Source organism: Lipotes vexillifer, unplaced genomic scaffold (assembly GCF_000442215.2).
Source record: "Lipotes vexillifer unplaced genomic scaffold, Lipotes_vexillifer_v1.1 scaffold496, whole genome shotgun sequence".
Taxonomy (NCBI): domain Eukaryota; kingdom Metazoa; phylum Chordata; class Mammalia; order Artiodactyla; family Lipotidae; genus Lipotes; species Lipotes vexillifer.
In genome coordinates, this window is record NW_006786690.1 from 7385151 (window position 1) to 7405735 (window position 20585).

General features: G+C 54.8%; 1 protein-coding gene across 4 annotated transcripts in view; it reads left to right on the plus strand.

The window, feature by feature from the left end:
* Positions 1–20585, plus strand: part of CAPZB (capping actin protein of muscle Z-line subunit beta) — a 139351-nt gene that overhangs the window by 96143 nt on the left and 22623 nt on the right. For all 4 annotated transcript variants that reach the window (XM_007459246.1, XM_007459247.1, XM_007459245.1 and 1 more), the window contains exons 3-4: positions 661–782; positions 6797–6910. In XM_007459246.1, coding sequence (XP_007459308.1) covers positions 661–782; positions 6797–6910 — 236 coding nt within the window. The remainder of the gene's footprint in view (positions 1–660; positions 783–6796; positions 6911–20585) is intronic.

Sequence of the window (20585 nt, forward strand, 5' to 3'; positions counted from 1 at the left end):
TCAGCAGCGTTTGCCCTGGGATTCAGCCCTGCCTGCCCCCCACGCCGCGAGGGCCCTCCTCAGTGAGGGGCCCAGGAGGGTGAGCCTGAGCACAGCAGCTGGAGCTCAGCACTGTGGGAAGCTGGCAGGAAGCTACCTTTGCAGCAGGTAGGGTTGACTCCGTAAGCCAACCTGGTAACACTTGGCTGGGGTCCTGGAAAGTACTGGAAACTCCACCCAGCAAGGGAGCCAGCCTGTGGGAGCTCTCGGCACAGACTGGCACTTCTGCTCAGAGCTCCCTGGACTCCTGTGTGTTTAAAGTGTTTACCTTCTTCTCGGGGCTTCAGCTTATGCTTTGCCCACCAGAGACCAATACCAAGCACGTTCGTACGTTACTAGACCACCCTGGTGACCAGGTAATTAAAGCTGCACGCAGTTTGGAAGGAAGGCTGTATTGGAAATCACGCTCCACTGTAATTCAAGAACAGGTTTCTTTATAGAGGGACACAGTTGGTGTCAGACACATGTGGAAAAGAAAAGAACAGACCCATAATTCTGGCAGGCTACCAAGGGCCAGATGTTAAATATGCTGACCACGGTATGGCTACAGATGCCGTTAGCCAGCCTGGGTTTGATGTGTTATTTTAACCTCTGTTCTGACTTTTCCTCTCTCTCTGCCAGGTCCCCAGTCTATGTGAAGATCTCCTGTCTTCTGTTGACCAGCCACTGAAAATTGCCAGAGACAAGGTGGTGGGAAAGGATTACCTTTTATGTGACTACAACAGAGATGGGGACTCCTATAGGTGAGCTCCTGCCCCACGAATGCAGCAGGCATGCCACGCCCACCACAGCTGCTCACCACTGCTGCAGCAGCTCAAGGACTGCTGAGCTATGGCATCTGACAGCCCATCAGCCTTCTTTCTGCTTGTGCTTCTGCTAGGCTTTCCTCCTTCCCTCCCTGCCTCCCTCCCTCCCTTCTGTCCATCTTTCCATCCGGTTGACCAGAAGATGTCTGTGGAGTACCCCCACTGGGCATTGGAGATGCAGCAGTGAACAAGAAGCCTCTGCCCTGGTGGGGCTTCCAGTCTAATAGGAGAGGGATGTTGGTAAAAAAAAAAAAACAGGGACTTCCCTGGTGGCGCAGTGGTTGAGAGTCCGCCTGCCAGTGCAGGGGACATGGGTTCGAGCCCTGGTCCGGGAAGATCCCACATGCTGCAGGGCAGCTAAACCCGTGCACCACAACTACTGAGCCTGTGCTCTAGAGCCTGTATTCTAGAGCCTGCGTGCCACAAGTACTGAAGCCCGCGTGCCTAGAGACTGTGCTCCGCGATAAAGAGAAGCCACCGCAATGAGAGGCCCGCGCACCACAACGAAGAGTAGCCCCCAGTCGCCGCAACTAGAGAAAGCCCGCACACAGCAACAAAGACCCAATACAGCCAAAGATTAATTAATTAATTAAAAAAAAAAAAAGAACCCCCAGCAAGCTGCTTCATTAAAATCGCATCAAATCCTGCAAAGGAGAAGGTCCAGGATGGGCCCATGACAGGAATCCCGAGCCCAGGGAGGGCCTGCGTGCTTAAGGGCATGTGAATGAAGCTCGTCAGACAGACGTGCAGCTGTCCTTTCTCTCTCTATCACCCTGTCCAGGGCTGCGAATAACTAAGTCGACTTGCGTCCCTGCCCTGGGTGATCCGTGGTCTAGAATAGGAGACGCACCCAGGAGCTGATTACTGTGTGACGTGATTCCTGCAGCCAGGGCCAAGCTTATTGCATAGAGAAGGCCGAGGTTGACTCCAGGAAGACTTCCCGGAGGAGATGGTGTCTGAGCTAGGTTTTTAAGGGTGCCTAGGAGTTCTTAATATTCAAAAAGACTGGGAAGCCCTACACGCATCCAGTATTCCTGTGATGGTTGGCTGTAGTCAGTACCTTGGAGAATGGTGGAGGAATGCCATAGGCTATAGGTTTTTTTTTAGAAGCCGCAGAACCTGGGCTGGGTCTTAACGCTTTGGCCTCATGCTCTTTTGGGGGAGGGGTTGGGGCCTGAGAAATGAAAGTAGGAGAAATTCGCTGTAGGTAGCCGACATGGGCTCCAAACCAGCACTGCCCCCTTGAGCAGACGGGAACTTTGACAAATTACTTATTGTCTCTGACTCTAGTTCTCTCATGTATTAAGTGGAGGGTGATAGTGTTCATTCTTTTAACAGGATGCTGAGTGACATGTTTCTGTGAGCAGGCACTCGTGTGTCAGACACTGAGTCACTCTTCTGTGGAGCTTGTGTCCTAGTGAGGAATCCAGAGAGTAAGCAGCTGCGTAAACAGTATATATTGTTGACGAGCAAATAAAGAAAATAATGGAAGACCAGGGGAGGGAGAGGCGGAGGGGTAAACAGGGAAGGCTCTGGCGCTGGTGGTCAAGTGTGAAATGAGACTTAAGGATGAGAAGGTTCAGTCCCGCGCAGGTCTGGGAGAAGAGTGTCCCCTTTAAAGGCCCTGGGTGGGGTGAGCTGTCAGGGTTGAGCCTGGCAGGGAGGCCCGAGTGGGAGACAGCAGTGAGGGGGGGCCAGGGGTAGGAGGTGAGGCCGGAGGCCTTGAAGGCCAGGGCCATAGGGCTTGGCTCGGGGCACTTGGGGGTTGAAAGAAATAACACGTGTGAAGGGCTGAGCAGCACAGAACTTGGGGGAAATTACAAAGAATTCATACTATTTAAACAAGACTAGACGACTGTCATGTGATCACGTCCCTTTCCTAGTTTCAAATGGAGGTCAGGTGAAGAATGTATTTTCGTCCAACCTAGACTGGAGACTAGAGTGGAGATGGGGAGAGGTAGTCGGCTTTGAGGTCCGTTTTAAAAGTAGAGCCAGCAGTGTTTGCAGGTGCGGGGGTGGGGCGGATGAGCAGCTGGAAGGTGGGGTCACTGACTCTCGAGGTGAGGAAGGCTCTGGGAGGGACTGATTTGGAGGCATTTTATTAAACTTCAGATGCCCATCGGGTGGACGTGGAGAGTCGGCTAGGCTGTGGGTAGTCTGAGTTCCCGGAGGTCTGTGTGGAGATGGAGGTGCAGAGGTGGGCATCCAGCTCCAAGGTGGTGAGACAAGCCCCGAGGCAGATCAGGCTCAGCCTTGGAGCGCCAGCCACTGTCCGGGTCGTGGGCATAGGGCCAGGTCTAGTTCACCAAGGGAGAGGTCCCGCAGGGTGCAGACCAGGGAGCCCATGGCCAGAGGATGAGCAGCTTCACCAGGCGTGGGCTTCAGGGGAGGCGCCCTGGAAGAGGGGGGCCTGCAGCTGAGGCTTTGCTTCTTCAGCATCGTCCTCATACTTCTCTTTTCCACCTGAAAATTTGGGCTCTGCTGTGCGAGGCGGCTGTTGCCCGGCAGCCTGTGGAAGGCTGGGATCATTTCCAGTCCATGCCCAGGCCAGGCTTTCCCAGGATGTGGTACCTCCAGGCCGCCCTGCCGGCTCCCACCTGCATTCCTGGGGCTCCGTAGGGGGCCTGGGGGTCTTCAGCTGAAGAGGAGCCCCGGCTGTCAGGGCACAGGGCTTTCCTTTTTTTTCTCTTCTCGGTATAAAACTTCAAGGTCTTCTGAGTTTCTCCACACATTTCTGTCCTGTGTCTGATCGTTCGCTTAAATAAGATCCTTATGGTGTGACGGTTTGCCAGCAGCACTGTTTGAAACCTGTTAGCTGAAACAAAAAGCATTCTCTGAGGGAAATGAAAGGCCTGACTTTTGAAATCTAAGCGTTCCTGTCCATCTGTCTTTTTTCAAATGGCCTCCATTTAAGCTCTTAAAATGTGTTCTGAGTGCCCCTTCCACTCAGGATATTCTGGGTAATGTTATGATTTTTTCCCCCAGCTACAATTACCCCGGCTCCAGGACTAACAGCTTGAAACGCTGTCGTCTGTGAGCAGGGAGAGATGTGTCTTGAAAATTCCAGACCCCCAGTCTTCAAGAGAGATCGGCTCTTATGTCTAATCAGGTCGCCTTTAAATGAAAGCCAGTAGGGGTGGGACTTCCAGGCCCCCAGGACAGCAATGGCCGTGTAACCGTGGAAACGGAAGTCAGAGACCTCAGAGTGTGCTGAGGAGAGTCTTGGGGTCTTGAGGAGCCGCAGGGCAGGTGGGGAGTTTAGATTCTCCCGCTCAGATTCCTCTGCACTCCCCTCGGTGAGTGGAGGTGAGGTACCAAGCGTAGTTTACAAATAAACAGTGGTGGTGACAGCGCTCTGCAACTCCATCTTTGTCTCTGGATCTGGTAAGAGGTCTTCGTTGATTTTCTTCTTTCTTTTTCTTTCTTTCTTTCTTTTTTTTTTAATGCTTAGGTGTCCCTCAGCAGAAAAAGCAGAAAGTTGCTCCATCTCTGTTGGTTTGGAGGAACACCTGCAGGAGTGCCGTGTGTCCTTTCTTCCCCACCCCGTGCTGGAAGGCTTCAGCCCATGAGCTCTGTGTTGGGTGCCGGGGTGCGAGGGCAGACTGCACAGGCTTCTGCCTGGAGCGCTCTCGTTGTCAAGGGCGGGGATGTGACCGCTGCAGGAACCGACATCTGTGTGGGAGTGAGGGGACAGGCGGGGGCAGTGGTTACTTCTGCTTTGTGTCGGGTGCGAGATCATTCACTCGTTCCTCTGCCTTTTTTTTTCTCATGAGCGTGTGGTTGAGCACCAGGCACTGTTCCAGGTGCTGAGCAGACAGTGGAGAGCAAGACAGACACAGCTCTTGCCCTCGGGGAGTTAAGGTCTAAAGTTGACCGTCTAAACGAATTCAAGTTCAGTAAAATTTAAAATTCGGTTCCTCAGTCACACAAGTACTCAGGAGCCACATGAAGCTAGTGGCTACCGTTTGGGACAGCGCAGATACAGAACATTTCTGTTGTCGGGGAAAGTTCTGTCGGGCAGCACTGTTGTGAGTGGTGAACGCAGTGATGATGGACGTGTCAGCCCTGCCCAGGGAGGGAGAGGCCTCGGGGAGTGTGAGAGGGTGCCCGGCGTCGGCTTCTCGCCTGCTCTTTGAGCCAGGTGGGGTCCTGGCTTGCCCAACAGCCCGTTGTTTGCTGTGGCCTGTGCGCAACCCAGCGTGACCACAAGAGCTGGCTGCTGCTGGTCACGGGGCAGTGGGGAGTGTTTCAGCCCATTGTTGCACAGTCTCTCCCGACTGGTGAGTGAAGTCAGGGGCTGGTGTGGAAAGAAGGGTTTCCAGGCACCTTCTGCTTTGAGGTGGCCTGGGCAGCTGCTGCATGAGGCCCTTTTGGGACGCCAAGCACAGCAACTCTTCCCCCACTTACGTTTGTGGACCAGCAGCCAAGAAAGCTGGGACCCCTGCCTGAGGGTGGCTGGGAGAAGAGGTCGCCCAGCAGACTTGACATGATCTGCTGAGGTGGGTGCCAGGCATCAGTTACCACGAAGAAAGATGTTTGTGCACAGAATTAGTTAAAACTGGGCTTCAGGAGGCGGTGATGCCTTTTTTCCCTTATCAGCAATCCCAAATCAGAAGGTTCTTTTGAGTCCTCAGTGATGTGAAGTGGTGTCGTCAGGGGGGGAGACGGGAGGGGCAGTGGGGTTTCTTACCGTGGACATGTCGAGGTGTTTATGCCCCAGAATGTCCTCTCCTCCTTTCTTTTACCCTCTCACCTTGTTTTTTTTTTTTTTTTTTTTTTTTTTTTGTGTTGGGTCTTCGTTGCTGTGCGCGCGGGCTTTTCTCTAGTTGCAGCGAGCGGGGGCTACTCTTCGTCGCGGTGCGCGGACTTCTCATTGCGGCGGCTTCTCTTGTTCCGGAGCACTGACTCTAGGCACGTGGGCTCAGTAGTCGTGGCACGCAGGCTCAGTCGTTGTGGCTCGCAGGCTCAGTAGTTGTGGCACACAGGCTTAGTTGCCCCGTGGCATGTGGGATCTTCCCGGGCCAGGGCTCAAACCCGTGTCCCCTGCATTGGCAGGCGGATTCTTAACCACTGCGCCACCAGGCAGGGCCCCCCCAACCCCTCACCTTTTTAATTCTCTTTCTTTGAACCCCCAGCTCTGTGAACTCCACCTGTGGGAATTAATGAGTGGCTATTTCCCTTATAACCCCCCTTCCAGCACTCTCTGTGATTAAATGCTTTCCTGATGTGGCAAAATACATTTTAAAAAATGCAGCAAGACTTTGGGCTGGAAAAAGTGAGGCTGGTTCTCATTACTTCACAGCCTTCTTTGTGTGCACAGCCCTTGGAGGCTGGAAGGCCATCCTCTGTTCACGGGGAGAACTCTGTCCCTCAGGTTTTCTTACGTGTGGTCAGCCTTTCCCCATGGGGCTGGCTCTCTTGCTGCTTCCATAACTGACAGCTCTCTTCTTAATCCTTAATCGTGTAAGAAGATCTTTGAGGAGTAAGAGTTTCTCCAGAGCTGCCAGCAGGCCAGGGAGGAGAGAGGGGCCTCTATTGATCAAAACAATGGTGAGAATAAAGGAAAATGTTAAAAAGGGTGAGAAAGAAGTCCCATTTGTTGAGCACTTACTGTATGCCCGTCTCTAATCTAGGCACTTGATGTATCAGTACTTTTCTCTTGTGCTCCTCAAAGCAGCCCTGTGGGTAAATAGTAGCCTCAGTTTGCACATAAGGAAAGGGAGGCTCAGAGAAGTCAAGACACCTGTTGGAAATGCACAGCTGGTGAGAGTTGGAGCCTGGGGTTCATACCCAGGTCAGATGGAATCTGAGCCGTTGCTCTGCAAACCTTGAGAAAGCCGTGTCTATGCCCAGGGCCTGTGGATAATGGCTTTTCCTCTGAAATTTCAGAAGCTGGAGCTTGGGCCGATGGCTCATTGGAATGATTCATGTGATCTCCTTCTCCCCTCCAGGTCACCGTGGAGTAACAAGTATGACCCTCCTTTGGAAGATGGGGCCATGCCTTCTGCTCGGCTGAGGAAGCTGGAGGTGGAAGCCAACAATGCCTTTGACCAGTACCGAGACCTGTGAGTTACGGACTCCCTTTGCCCCACAGCTCTTCTGATAGGTAGTTCATAGATGAAACGCGAGGCCAAGTCGTCTCCCTTAGACCTGCCGCCTGGCTGGCCTAACTAGTAAAGGTTCTGAGCTCCCCCAGCAGGGCGCTGGGCCTGAGCGTGGTCATCGGGTCAGTCGTGAGAGGCTGCTACCTTGCCCGGGCAGTACTCTGCATCGTGCCTCTCAGGAACAGCCGGTGCCATTGGGACAGCGCCTCCTGTGTGCAAGACCCAGTGCCAGATATTTCATACACGTTGTCTTAAATCCTTAAATCCTCACAAATGTGGTCACTGTTCTAGTCCCTATTTCCCAGATGAAGAAATCAAAGTTCAGAAAGATTAAGGTGTTTGTCCAAAAGGCAAGAGGCAGAGTGAGGAATCAAACCCGGCTCTGTCTGTCTCCAGAGGCCCCTCTGGTTTTCACTGCACTGCCTGCCCTGACTCTGTTCTTACCTGGAGCTCAGGGCCCCTGCTTCCAGACCAGTCACTGGGGCGGGAGGAGTCGAGGTCCTTAAACAGTGGGCCTTGGGCAGCCACCTCTGAGCCAACATTTTGCTGACTCCCGAGTTTTTGGGGGCCTCAGCCTGCACTTTGGGAAGTGTTTTCGCTGCATCTGCTTTCTGCTTCCGTCCAGTCCCTCCACACCACCAGAAAGGTGACCACTTAATTAATCCACCTTGCAAGGAAAGGCTCCAAAGCAGGTTATCCTCTGAAGCGTTTTTTCCTAAGCCGTAGAATCTCATTTTTAATTAAGTTCTGTATTGAAAATGTAACAAAACTGTAATACATGCAGTGCTACCTCAGTACAAATTCAGTCATTTAGGGGAGGGTGTGGCATACACTTCTGCAAAGGGCCAGATAGTAAACATTTTAGGCTTTACAGGCTACACAAGTCTCTATCACTTTTTCTTTGTTCTTTTTTTTTTATGTATATATTATCCTTTAAAAATGTAAAACCATCTTCTTGAGGCTTGAGGTAGGTGGGAATTGGCCTTCGGTCTACAGGGTGCTCTCCCTGACCTGACCTAGGATATAGGCAAGAAAATGGAAATGAGAGAAACGAAGCGTCTGAACGGCTGAAACCACTGTCTGAAAGCTGGTGTTGTTACACTTCAAGAAGGAGTTTCAGGTCTCCATCTTGCAGACAGTTGGCATGGTTTTCCAGTTTTTAGCAGATCTGATGTAACGCATATAATAAAGAATTTACTTTACAAGCTGGTTTGGGAGGAAAAGTGACACTTTTCAGTCTGACACACGGACAGACAAAAAGACCCACAACACACAAGCAGAAGCTCTGAGGAAACCCTGAACAAATGGCCCTGAACATTTCGGTAGCTCCCGAATGCGTCACTGTGTGACTCAGCTTTATCTGCGGTATCTGTCATGTGCCCGTATTGTATATACATTATCTTTAATCCTTTCAAGAACCTCTGGGGGAGATTATTTTCCCTTTTTTTTTTTTTTTTTTTTTTTTAACAGATGGGGAGATTGAGGTTCCCAGGGGCTAAATGAATCACTGCAGGACACAGAGGCAAAGAGCTAGGACTTGAGTCCTTATTTGCCTGAAGTTTCCACAACTTATTGATTTTCACCGTTAGAGTGAATTCACTGATTAAAGGGTTCTTACGTCTAGAAATTTGCCCTGTGGTAGAATAGCTCCTCTTCCAGTGATGCTGAGAGATTTCCTCGTTGCTGTCATCTCTGGTTTATTTGTAGTTGGTCTTACCTGGCCATTTGGCAAGAAGCTTATCCAGCTGCTAAATACGAATTCCCAAGTGGAGTCAGTTTCATGGGATAGTGATAATATTCATAATAAGATAGCAGTGGTAATAACAGCAGTTACCAGCCAGTGGCTGGGCGACCACAGTGTTCGCTGCCTCTCAGTCTTACTTGATCTTCACATCAGCCTGTGCAAGAGGATTGTCCCCGTTTTACAAATGAGTTGACAGGTTCAGGGAGGTGAAGTCACTTGCCCAACTTCACACAGCCAGTAACGTATTTCGCATGTTATGGTCCAGTATGAAACCATCCTTATCCAACTCCAGAGTCCAACAGTTATCCATTTACCTGACTGACGTTTGAGTGTTTGCTTGCCAAGTCCTGGGGCACTGGCCTTGAATATGGAGGGCCACGACCCTGCCTGTGCGGTGCGTCCACTGTGGGAGGACAAACAATAGAGTGCAAACAAGTCGGTGCGGTGACGGTGACCAGACAGGGAGTGACTCGGGGCTTTCAGGGGGCGGGGGCGGGGGGGGGCTTGGGGGGCGGGGTCGGGAATGCCGCTCCGGGAGCTGACGCTGGAGCTGAGGGCCGGCGCCGGAAAGGAGTGGTCTGGGCGGAGGGCTGCCTGTGCCGGCGGCTCCAAGGATCAGAACGAGGCTGGTTCTGATTGTGGGGGGGGGGGGGGGGGGGGGGGGGGGGGGGGGGAGGTGTCGGGAATGCCGCTCCGGGAGCTGACGCTGGAGCTGAGGGCCGGCGCCGGAAAGGAGTGGTCTGGGCGGAGGGCTGCCTGTGCCGGCGGCTCCAAGGATCAGAACGAGGCTGGTTCTGATTTCTTAGAGGCTAAACATTTGGGCTGTGATTTCCCGAATAAAGCAATGCAGACGTGTTGGTGCCCTGTGCTGCCGTTTGGGCCCAGGCCCGGGGAAGAGGCCGGTGTCGTCTCTGACTCCTTTCTCCCTCCTGTCTCGCTGGTTCACGTGTATAATGACACGTGGTCAGTCTTAGACGTGTGCCTTCTGTGGGGTCTTGACTGGCCTAACATCATGAGCCTTTCCCCATCACCATTAAAAAGTCTTCACTGTGATCCCCCAATCCTTACAGCGACTCTGTAGGGTAAGTGGGAGTTACCTCATTTAACAGACGATGAAACCGATGCTCAGAGAAGTCCTCCAGCAGTTAATCCACTAGGGAACGGCAGGAGCTGGGCTCGTACCCTAGGTCTGACTCTCTGCGCCGCCTCCTGAGAAGGCTCCCCTGCCTGGGCGAGCGTCCACTTTGAAGGTGGCGTTAAGCCTTAATGACCTGTATTTCTCTGGGGCTGTGCATGGGCCTGCACTGTCCTGTAAAGGTGAGCGGGGCTGCGGGGGGTTGGGGAGGGGGTGACAGGACAGCTTCCTCCACCCAGTGGCGGATCTAACAGGACAAGCCAGCCCCGGAAGTTCTGGGATGGTCTGTAGAGGTGGAATCCTGGCCCAGAGAATGCCGTCTGTCCCCAGCGGCATCAGTGTGCTTTTCTGTGGGGGAGGAGAGAGTACAAGGCCTGCGGGTGGCGCCCACAGAGGAGGGCAGGAGGCCCTTCATGCCCTTGTATGTGAGGGGAGGCTCAGTTCTCCCTGTCTCAGCAACCTCAGGCCACCGGGCTGGCTAGAGCTGTCATTGGGCAACCAGAGTCAGCAGTTTCAAAGCACCCTGTGTTATCAGTGTCCTGAGGACGCCCCCTCCTGAGGCCGTACGTGAGGACCGTTTTCCCAGCTGGACCACACTTGATGAGCCAACTCATTTCTGGTTTAATAATTACGAATGCAAGTCTCCTTTTTCTTTCTTTCCTTCCTTTCCCTTCCTCCTTCCCTGCCCCCTCCCTCCCAGTACCTTGCTCACCTCTGGAAGTCCCCGTCGTCAGAGTGCCCTGTGACTTGTTAGTGGCCATGTCAGTGACCTTGGCAGGGCCAGAGCCTGAGCTCTTCCCGCTGTGGTTCTGGAGCAGATGGAGATTAGCGAGGGCCTCGGAGGCCTTGAGCAACACAGGTCAGTGGTCGCTCCAGGTTTTCTAGGGACCAGATCGTTCCAAGGGAGGCAGGGGCAGTAGGTCAGGCCTTCCTCTTTATGCTTCATCCCTGCCCCTCCGCAGTATAGACCTCTTCCCGCAGGAAGGAAGACTCCTTTGCTGTCATGCCAGTGAAGGAAGCCACAGCGCTCCTCCATGGATTCTTCCACCTGCCTGCCTTTCACGTGGACACGTGGGCTCAGGCAGCAGTTCCTCTGAGGGGAGGCTCCCCGACACTGCCTCACGCCTGCTGGCTCTGGTTGCCGAGTTGCTGCCCGAGCAGCCGGCAGGATGGCCCGTGTCCTGGGCTTGCCGAGGGGTGCCGGAGCCTCAGGCAGACCCAGCCCTGCCAGAAGGAAGAGAGGGTGATTGGAAGGACGCCGCCAGGAGAGGACGGGCACACCATCGCTCCCAGGAGGGCTGGATGCGGACGACTGCCGCACCAGGGTGCCCCGCTCCAAAGTGGGGCTTGGCCTGTGCCCCCCGGGGGCTGAGCAGGCCCATCCCCTGTACTAGGCCCGACTTTAACTCCTCCTGACCCCCCGGTGTTTGTGAATGCTGGGACCCTGTTGGATTGCAGAGTTACGACTGAGTTTGGCTTGTGCTCCGGCCTCTCGACCAGTCCCCGCCTCAAATGACTGAAAGCTGCCAGACTCTGGCCCTCGGGCTTAGAATTAGAACCCCCTTGTGTTGCGGGAGCAGCTGTGCTGTAAGGAGCCTTCGGGGGTTCCTTGTTCTGCGACTCCTAGCAGGAAGGACCCTCGCCCTACACTGGGAAGGCCACACTGAACTCGGCTCACAGAGATTTGTTGGCTTCTGAAGGGCTGCAGGTTTGACAGAAGAAAAACGGAGAAGTCCCTGGCAGTCCAGTGGTTAGGTCTCTGCGCTCTCACTGCTGAGGGCCCGGCTTCAACCCCCTGGTTGGGGAGCTAAGACCTCCCAAGCTGTGTGGCACAGGGAAAAAAGGAAAAGAAAAAACAAAACAAAAAGAGGCCTAAGGTGCTCTTTCCTGCCACGTCCTCCTCCGGCATAGACCTCTCCCCCTCCCCAACTGTTGGCTGTGCCTTAAGACTGAACCTGTGGCCACGGTAGTCAAGACAGCTTCCTGGTTCCGCTTCCTCCTGTGCTGGTCCTGGCCCGTCTGCCTTGTTCTTCCTCCTGATGTTCTCCTTAACACGATGAGTGGGAGGAGACCTCGGGGAGCGTGGAGCCAGCTGAGATGCGATCCAGGCCGGGCGAAGGGGGCTGCTCTCTGCCGTGAGAGAGAAAATCTTCCTCAGCATCCTGAGGGAAAGCCTTGGCTTCTGTCCTCGGGCTCTGGGCTTTGATCCCTGGGGCTGTGAAGGTTTTGACTTTGTAGGGAATTGGGATGTGGAACTGGTATGGTCCGAGTGAGGGGCCAGGCCAGGGAGACACTGACGAACAGGCCCTCTGGCTTGTAGCTCCGGTGGGGATGTGGCCCCCCTCTCTCCTGCCTGTGCACAGCATTTCTCCATATAGCTTAAAAGTGCCAGCAGTTTGGAGCACAACTCCTTTCCCAAGGTGGGCAAGTGGCGCGTAGGGGCCCAGGGAGGTGAGCTGTGTGTCCTGCATGATTCCTTTGAAGCCCCCCAGTTCCTGGCTTCCCCCCTGCTCCTCCCAGGTCCCTGCCACGTTCTCACCCTCCCACCCTCCCGTCCCTCCCACATTTACTGATTTCCTTCTTTGCCGTCACCAGTGACAGAAACGGATTGTGGTGGTAACTTTTCCCCAAGAGAATAACTGTTAAGCAACCGTTGATAGCACAACTCTGATCTTAGATTAAAAATAGTCCATTTGCGGAAAATGCTCAGGAGATGGCAGGCAGGTTTTGCTGGAGTGCTGGCGCTGGGGGAAGTCTTGATCAACTCTCCAGTCATCTGGAACGTTATCACTTCTCTCCCCCCAAGCCCTCCCACCTTGGTCGCCGACATCCAGGCTACCCTCATTCTCTGCCAAGCCCCAAGATGGTTTCCTGGCTCTAATTCATGGGCTGGCTCAGCCCCTGGGGAATAGGGAGAGGTCACAGAAAGGGCCTCCTCTCGGGTGGCTGGCTCACAGGGTCACTGCTCTCTTGGCAGAGTTGTCTCTGCTTTCTCAGGCCTTAAGCCTGGGGTAGCTCGTCGGTCACAGAACCTCATCACGTGACCTAAGTGAGCCATCTTTCTCGGGAGAGACTTAGTAGAGGGTCAGCACTTGCAGCTGCCAGAGAAACATCTTATTTGTGGTGTGAGCCACCAGTTGGCTGCCACGAACCCCATGATCAGTGCTTTGAGTTTTCAGGTTCCCAGAGAAGATGGGAAACCTTCCCCACTCTGGCTTTCACCCTGGGTCCTCTGTCGGCCCCGGTTCTGTTGAGACCAGATGTTCTGACCGAAGGGGCTGACCCTGCTTTCTTTCAGAGATGATTGCTCCCATCTGTGCCAGGCATCTTGCCCCGTGTTCTGCAGTCCTTGGCTCTTGGCTTGCAGCAGATAATACCTTCAAACATGCGGTTGCAATTTATTGGCCTTATAAGTTAATTTTAGTGGGTGTGCAATTGATTGAAATCAAAGCTTAACGAAGGCCAGAGTCTAGGGGGTGGGGGAGCGGGCGGGAAGGCATTTTGTGTTCTTCCTTTGCTTCGGGTCTGAGATAATCTTCAAAAGCCTTGATTAGGTTTCCTAATCAGCCCTTCTTGTCTGGAAGACGTTTACAGAGTGAACCAAGGCTGGCGTCCCTGTGGCAGCCCCAGAGCCTGCGAGCCTCTCTGGCAGCGGCCGGGCGCGGGCAGATGGGCCTTCCCGCGGCTCCCGCCTCCTCTCCCCCGCTGGGACCGGGTCACAGTTGTGGCTGCTTCCGCTCCTTCCTTCCATTCTCTACGCCTCTGTCACGTGACGTTTGAGCGACACCAGCCCAGTGAAGGCAGGGCATCCGTGTTCCTGTGCGGAAAAAGTTTGTTGCCTTGGTTTCTTGGGTCCTTGAAACTCCATGTTCCCAACTGCCATCTCAGACCTCTCACCCTGGGCTCCCCGGGGCTACCCCTTCCTGGGATGTGAGCATTGGGCCTGGAGAGTTTCAGTGTTTCAGTCCCGATGGGAATCATAGGTGGCAGCGGGAGGCTTTCTGATGAAATGGAGGTAGCAGAAGTGTGGGAAGCAGCTGACTGGTGGTCGGTGGGGACACCCTGGCAGCAGGCACAGACACCTCCCAGCAGCAGTCACTGTGTCCGCGTCAGGCTGCAGAGTGGGGGAGGAGCTGGGCTTTGAAAGAGACTTGGCCTTGATTCTCTGGTCTGCCCTTACTCACTGACTTGGGGCGAGTGGTCCGCTTTCTGGCCTCTGTTTCCTTATCTGTCAGCAAGGTGCCACTGCCCATCTTGGGGGGTGGGGGTGGGGGGTGGGTGAGGGCAGTCAGTGAGGTGCTGTTCCCAAGGCTCACCTTGCCCTCATGGTGTCCACTCGCACCTTCAAATGTGACAGACTTATCCTCGTCTTGCAGCAGTGACCTGTGTGCATGTGTTTTTTTATTGTGCCTGGGGGTTGGTTTTGGTGCCGACGCAGCGAGGCAGCAGGCCGCGCTAGGAGGCTTCGGGTTCTGGTGGGGCTCTGCCGTAGGCCACAGCAAGACCTCGAGTGAGTCTGTTTCAGAAATGGGGTGAAGCGGCTCCCGCCTGCGTGACGGGAGAGAGCACTGAGGACGGAGCCACAGATACTGCCCGAGAGCCTGCCATGCTCTGGGCACTCAGGTGCCGTGCGGGTGGGTCAGGCGGGCCCCTTGGGCCCAGCAGGGGTGGTACACAGGGGAAGAAGTGAACAAACGAACAAAGGACTCGCACCCTCTGGTAAGTGCTGAGAAGGACCAAAAACTGGGCGCTGCATCTATAGCAGTGGCTGGGGAAGGGCCGTGGGGTGACTGGAGCGGGTGTCCCTGTCTCAGAGGAGCATCACCAGAGCAGGCCTGACTGGCATCTGGGAACTTGGATTTGGGAGGTTTTGTTCCATTCCCTGATAGGAGCAGTCATGACATGGAAACTGTCGCGCAAACACTATGGTTTGTGCAGAAGTGCAGCCTCCGTGCTGGAGTCTGGAGCTGCGCTGTGTGCCAGGCAGAGGAGTTCAGCAGTAAGAACCCTGGGCACCGAGGCTCGGGGTGGGGGCGGGGGGCTCCCCGGGGACAGCACTTCACACGCGGTCCCGGCCCGTCGTCGCTGGGGAATTAGGCGCACCTCGTGTGACTCCCCGGGGCGGGGCGGGGCCAGTCTTGGAAGCCTGTACCTGGTTCCCTCCCTCGGCGGCTTGTGCCCTGTCTCCTTGGAATAACTCACGGCTGTGAGCACGACTCTTCTGAGTCCTGTGAGTCCTCCTAGCAAATCGTGGAAGCTTGGGTGGTCGTGGGGAGCCAGGCTCAGCCGTGTAACCTGGTGGGGAGGGGCTCGCTGGTGTGGCCAGTGGACAGGAGCCATGCGGAGAGGTGCACGGGCCCTCGTCCGGCACAGGCCTGGGGTGTAGTCCTCAGAAGGGTCTGGAGGGTCTCGGGGTACGTGGGACAGCTCTGACTGTACGTCCTGAGAGATTCCTCCAGAAGTTGTTTGGGGGCTGGGGTGGAAGACCCTGACCCGGACTCCTCTTATTCTGGTTGCTTGGTCCTGACCGCTAGTCTGGCTGAGCGACACCTGTGGTTTGAGGTTACCCTGTGTTTCCCACCACCAGAAACAGCCAGGCCGAGTTACCTTTGGTCTCCAGAGTCAGAACTCAGCCGGGAGATGGGTGGAAGCACTGAGCAGAGTAAGCGTGAGGTGATGGAATCGTTCAGGAAAGTTCTGGGGCAGGTGAGACCTGGACCATCGGGATTGGCCATCGGCCTGGCTGCCTGCGCCTTCACACAGGTCTGGGTGGCCCCCGCTGCGTGAACCTTTTCCCCCTTGCCCGGAGGTGGAGGGCCTCTCCCGTGTCTGAAGGTCTCCCGAGGGACCCTGCCACGGTGCCGCTTGCTACACATCCTGTGCCCCAGGGACCGCGTGGTAAAGGTGGGGAAGTCGTGGCTGGCTCTCCGCTTGTCGGCAGCATAATTAGTGTTTGGGTTTCCACCTACGTTACTTGTATCTTCCATGCGTTTGGAGGGCCTCTGGGAACCCGCCCTACCTGCTGTGGGCCTCCGGCTGCCAGTCTTGGGCCGGTGTGAGAGTGCTGGAGGCAGCTAAGTGGGAAGCCAAGGTCGCCTCAGCAGCGCTGTTTTGATGGAGTGGGAGACGCGTGGAGAGACGCCCTGTCTGCTTTGGGGTGAGTTGGGTCGAGTCGCTTCCTGCTCTCGTGGTGTAAGTTTCAGCTGCTCTGAGCCCTGCTCTGAAGCAGGGGCATTTCCTGCGGTTCCCAGAGCCTGTGCACGCAGGGTCCAGACAGGCCACTCGTTGCCCCCCAGCCTGGAGGCCAGTGATGGTGCGTCCACGTGGGTCCCCTTCGCCAGGCTCCTGAGGCCGTGCCCAGGGTCTACTTGCCTTGGCACGCGCTGTCTGCTTCTCACCTGCTGGAAGAAAGTTAAATGGAAAACAGGAGCATATGCAGAAGACAGGCTCATTTACAAACTTGATCCCCGACTCAGCATCAAGGACTCTGGTTCCTCCAGGATTCCTGGGTTCTGTCACCGCACGGCAGCCAGTCACGCTTCGGGTTATGTGGCCGCACGTGTTGGGGTGAAGCGAGGACCAGCTTCCTCCGGTGGTGGTGCTCCCTGGTCCTGCCGGGCACCCTGAGCTGCCAGGGAAGCTGCTTCGTGCAAGTATCGAGGGTGGGTGGTCTTCCAGCCGTTCAGCCAGCAGGCCCCTGCTGCCACCTTGAAGTGGAGGGCCCTCCTTCCAGAACTCCCAGTGCAGGGTTCTCGGCGTTGCCCAGACTCCTGGACACTTGGTGTACCCCTTCCTTCCTTCCCTGACTTTCTCCTGCACTTGAGGCAGCATTGTGTACAGCGGCGTGTGTGTGTGTGTGTGTGTGTGTGAGAGAGAGAGAGAGAGAGAGAGAATTTACCTAAGTCCAGCCCCACAGGCTAAACCAGGGCCATGAGAACAGGACATGGCTCTGGGGCAGCCAGCTCCCCAGTTCTCAGCTGTGTAACTTGGGTGCATTCCTTTCACTCTCTGGGTTTCCACCATCTTAACTGTAGAATAATGTATGCAAAGCTCCTGACACAGAAAGGGTTCTCAAAAATGGCAGCTCTTGGGCGATGGCGATGGCAACTCCAGAAGGCCTTGACCATCCACATCCTCCCGGGTGGGCAGTGTGTTCACGGGTAGCCCGGAGAGGCAGAGGATGCTCACGGGTGGCATGCAGTGCGGACGGTGTGGTCAGGTGCCAGGCCAGCTCGGCGGCCCCTGCAGCAGAACCATTGTTTCCAGAGAGATCATTATTCCTCTTTAAGTAAAAAAATAAAAACCTTGTAAAGCAAGGCTGTAAAGTGCCGCAGCCACGGTCCAGATGTGCACATCTAAGTGCAACTGGCATTAAAGTCGCGCATGCCTAAGCCGATCGGCATGTTTGCTCTGGGGATTATTGCACCTGTGTGTGCTGGAAGGAATGTCTACAGAATACCTGTCCCGTGTCCGTGGGCAGATTCTGGGACGCGTTCCAAAAACCACGGTGGAAACGGCTGTCACTGGAGGTGTGTAAGCAGAGTTTTGGTCAACTTAAGATGTTCGGAATCTGCACTGTGGCACTCAGAGTCTGCCTCATACCGGCCCTCATGCAGCCACCTGATCCTGGAGTGTCAGAGCTGGGAGAGACCCTAGTGAACCTCAGATCCAGTGTTTTCATCTTACAAATGAGAAAACCACATTGGTGCCGCATAAATATTCCTTGCCTTCCTCTTGGCTTTGTTTAATGAAGCCGACTGTAGAAGCTCACACTCCAGCACCTAAGGGTGTGGCCTTGTGCTGCCCCCCACCCCCCACCGACTTGTCTGGGTTTGGGGGTGACTGCCTGTCCTACGAATCGCAGGTGTCATCGCGCTGCCAGAGATCCACGTCCGCTCCGGCCTCCTGCCCAGTCCTGGGAAGGCTGCCCAGCCCACTTTCGGCTAAAGGACCACGTCTGAATGAACCCTGCTCCCAGCAGATCTGTGCTGGCTGTGGTTCTTTTGTGGGGGTCATGGCGTGTGACTCATGACCTGTTGGGGCCTCTGTATCAGAGCCACAAGTCCAGCTATTCTCCCAGGAGGCGATTTGATGGGAAAGAGGGAGGGCCAACCTCCAAGCCGATTACAGTCCCGGCTTCCCTGTTAACATGCGCAGCCCTGTGTTGGCCAAGCCTGGTTACAGCCCAGATTCCTGAAGCAAGTTTCCATCCTGGTCTCCACGCACACCTCGGCCTCAAACACTCCATGAAGCTTTAGGAGCCCAGCTAGGTTTTGGGTTTGGTTTGTTCTTTCCTTTTGTGGAGTAGGTCGTTTTGAGTGTGAAGTGTTATGTTTTCCCTTCTGTCTCCTCCTCCCCAGCAGTCCTGAGGTTGGAGAGTTCTGGTCATAGACTCTGTATGTGTGACGCTGACTTTGGTCAAGTGGAGGAGTGCATTTCAGGGGGAAATGACATAGCTCGCTGGGAAAAAGAGAGTCACTGACACCCCAGGCTTTTCGCTGATCCAGGTTCAGGGTCTAACTCGCCCAGGCACTTCAGTGAGATTGGCTGTGCATGGAAGTAGCCAGCCCACCTGAGGGGCTTGCCTGTGGCTCCGGGCTTATCCAGCGCAGTGCCCTGGTGACCTGGTCTTCTGAAGTTGATGAAACCTGGTTGTGGTCAGCATGCTGTTTTTCAGATGGTGGGACTTAACGGAGCCAATCCAGGTGCCCCCATCTCCTTAATGCCAGCTGTCTGAATTCTTTGCAGTTCCATTTGCCTTAAAAAATTATTAATCTGCTGGGAAGATCTTGAAAGCCACCAACTGTGGAGCCGATGGCGCTTGGTTGAAAGAGTTCACTCTTGGGTGGACATCAGAGCAGCGTTTTCCTCTCGTTGTTCCCGGGTTGGTCTGGGTCGGTCTATCGGTTCCCCTCCTGATGTTCCTGGAACTCTGAAAGGCCCCACTGTTCCCTTTCCACTGTTCGACTTTCCAAGCCGGCTTCTCTGCAGCGTCCCCACAGACTGTCCCTGTGTCCCTGTGGCCAACAGGTCATTCACCCTCCTCACCATGTGTGCGGATTTCAGCCCTCACTCCCTGAAGGTACCAGGGCTAAGAAAAGCCCAGGGGTTTCGTCTTTGGGCGTCCACGTTTTAAAGATGTTCCCCGAGCTGCCCCCTTGACCAGAGACCTCTGGACCTCCCCTTTTGTGCCCAGCGCGGCTGGGCCATGGCAGTGGTCCTGGGACCGTCCTCCCTCCCTCCCCTGTGGAGGAGGGGCAGAGCACAGGCAGGCCAGGTGAACCCCTCAGCCGCCTGCTTGCAGCGCCAGGCCACTCTTGATACCTCGTTCATGCTGCCGTGCGCAGCCCGAGAGCGAGTCGCCAGGGATGGCAGAGCCCCCTTATTGAAATAGCATGTTAGCATTTAAACAATATTAATACTATTTGACTCATTAAATATACAAAGGCCAGTTAAAGTGCTTCCATGTGTGTGCTGTTAGTTCTGGCGGGCGACTCCTCAGATGGCTTTATGTGGTTTCAGACAACATTTTAGCACATTCTTAAAATACCCACAAAAGCCTTTATGTAAAAACTCATAAATGTGAACCACATAAAAATGATTTTTTTTTCCCGTTTCATGTCGTTATGATCAAAGTACAGTAGGTAAGAATAAATTTCCAAAAACTTGTTGAGGTCCCTCTTTAATTAACGCTTCACGCACAGAGCAGGGCCATAAACCCTGGGACGGGGGGCTGTCAGTGCCCCGCGGCCACCTCACCACTGCCGTGCCCGCGGCCATCCTGCCACAGAGGCTGCCCTTCTGGGCGATTCTGAGCCGGCCCTTTCTCATCACGCGTCCTCCAGCCCCTTTGTCCTGGAACATCGGGTTGAGACACGCAGCCGGGCACATCCCCGAAGGTCCCTTTAGGTGAATGGAATGTGAGTCTGCTCTTGAACAGCACGAGGAAGAGTGGCCTCTCTGGCGCTGCTGCCCTCGTCTCTTTACTGAAAGTCAGATCGCCTGTAAGTTAGGGGACTACCCAACGGGACACTCTTACAGCTATGAAACCAATTACGGAGGTCACGTGGCTCCGTGGAAGGGTGCTCGTGATTCCAGCCAAGTGAGGAAAGCCAAGCCCAGCCCAGTCCCCTTGCTGTGCCTACAGTTACATAAAAAGTAAGCATCTGGACAGAGACTGGAGGGGAATTTGGAAAAATGAGATTTATGGGATAAGCTGATTTATGGTGTTGTGGGCTAAATTTTAAACTTCCTTTTTTTAAAATAATGTTCTTCTAATAAATTTTTTAATTTGGGGGAAGAATAGTAACCCACGTGAGCATCAGAGTCGAGCTTGCGTTTTTACCTCCTTTGTCTCCAACATTTTGTAACTTTGGACCTGGTCAGGGTGGCCCACAAGGGAAGCTGAGGATGCCAGGGAGGAGCTGCCCGGAGTGGAGCCAGGCCGTGAGGTGGGACTTTGGAGTGGAAATGGCCAGTTCCGCCCCGCCAAACGGTAATGCTTTTGTTTTATTTTTCTGGAAGAAAACAGAAATCTAAGGGAGGGGACTGAGAGGGCTCAACCACAGGCCACCCGGTGCTTTTGAACTGGTTGCCAGGTGGTGTCGAGGAGGGTTGTCAAGCCACCAGGCCCTCTGCTGGTTCCCTCCCAGGGCAGCCTGACCTGCGCGCCCCCCCCCCCCCCCCCCCCCCTCCCGATGCAGGGGACACGGGTTCGTGCCCCTGTCCGGGAAGATCCCACATGCCGCGGAGCGGCT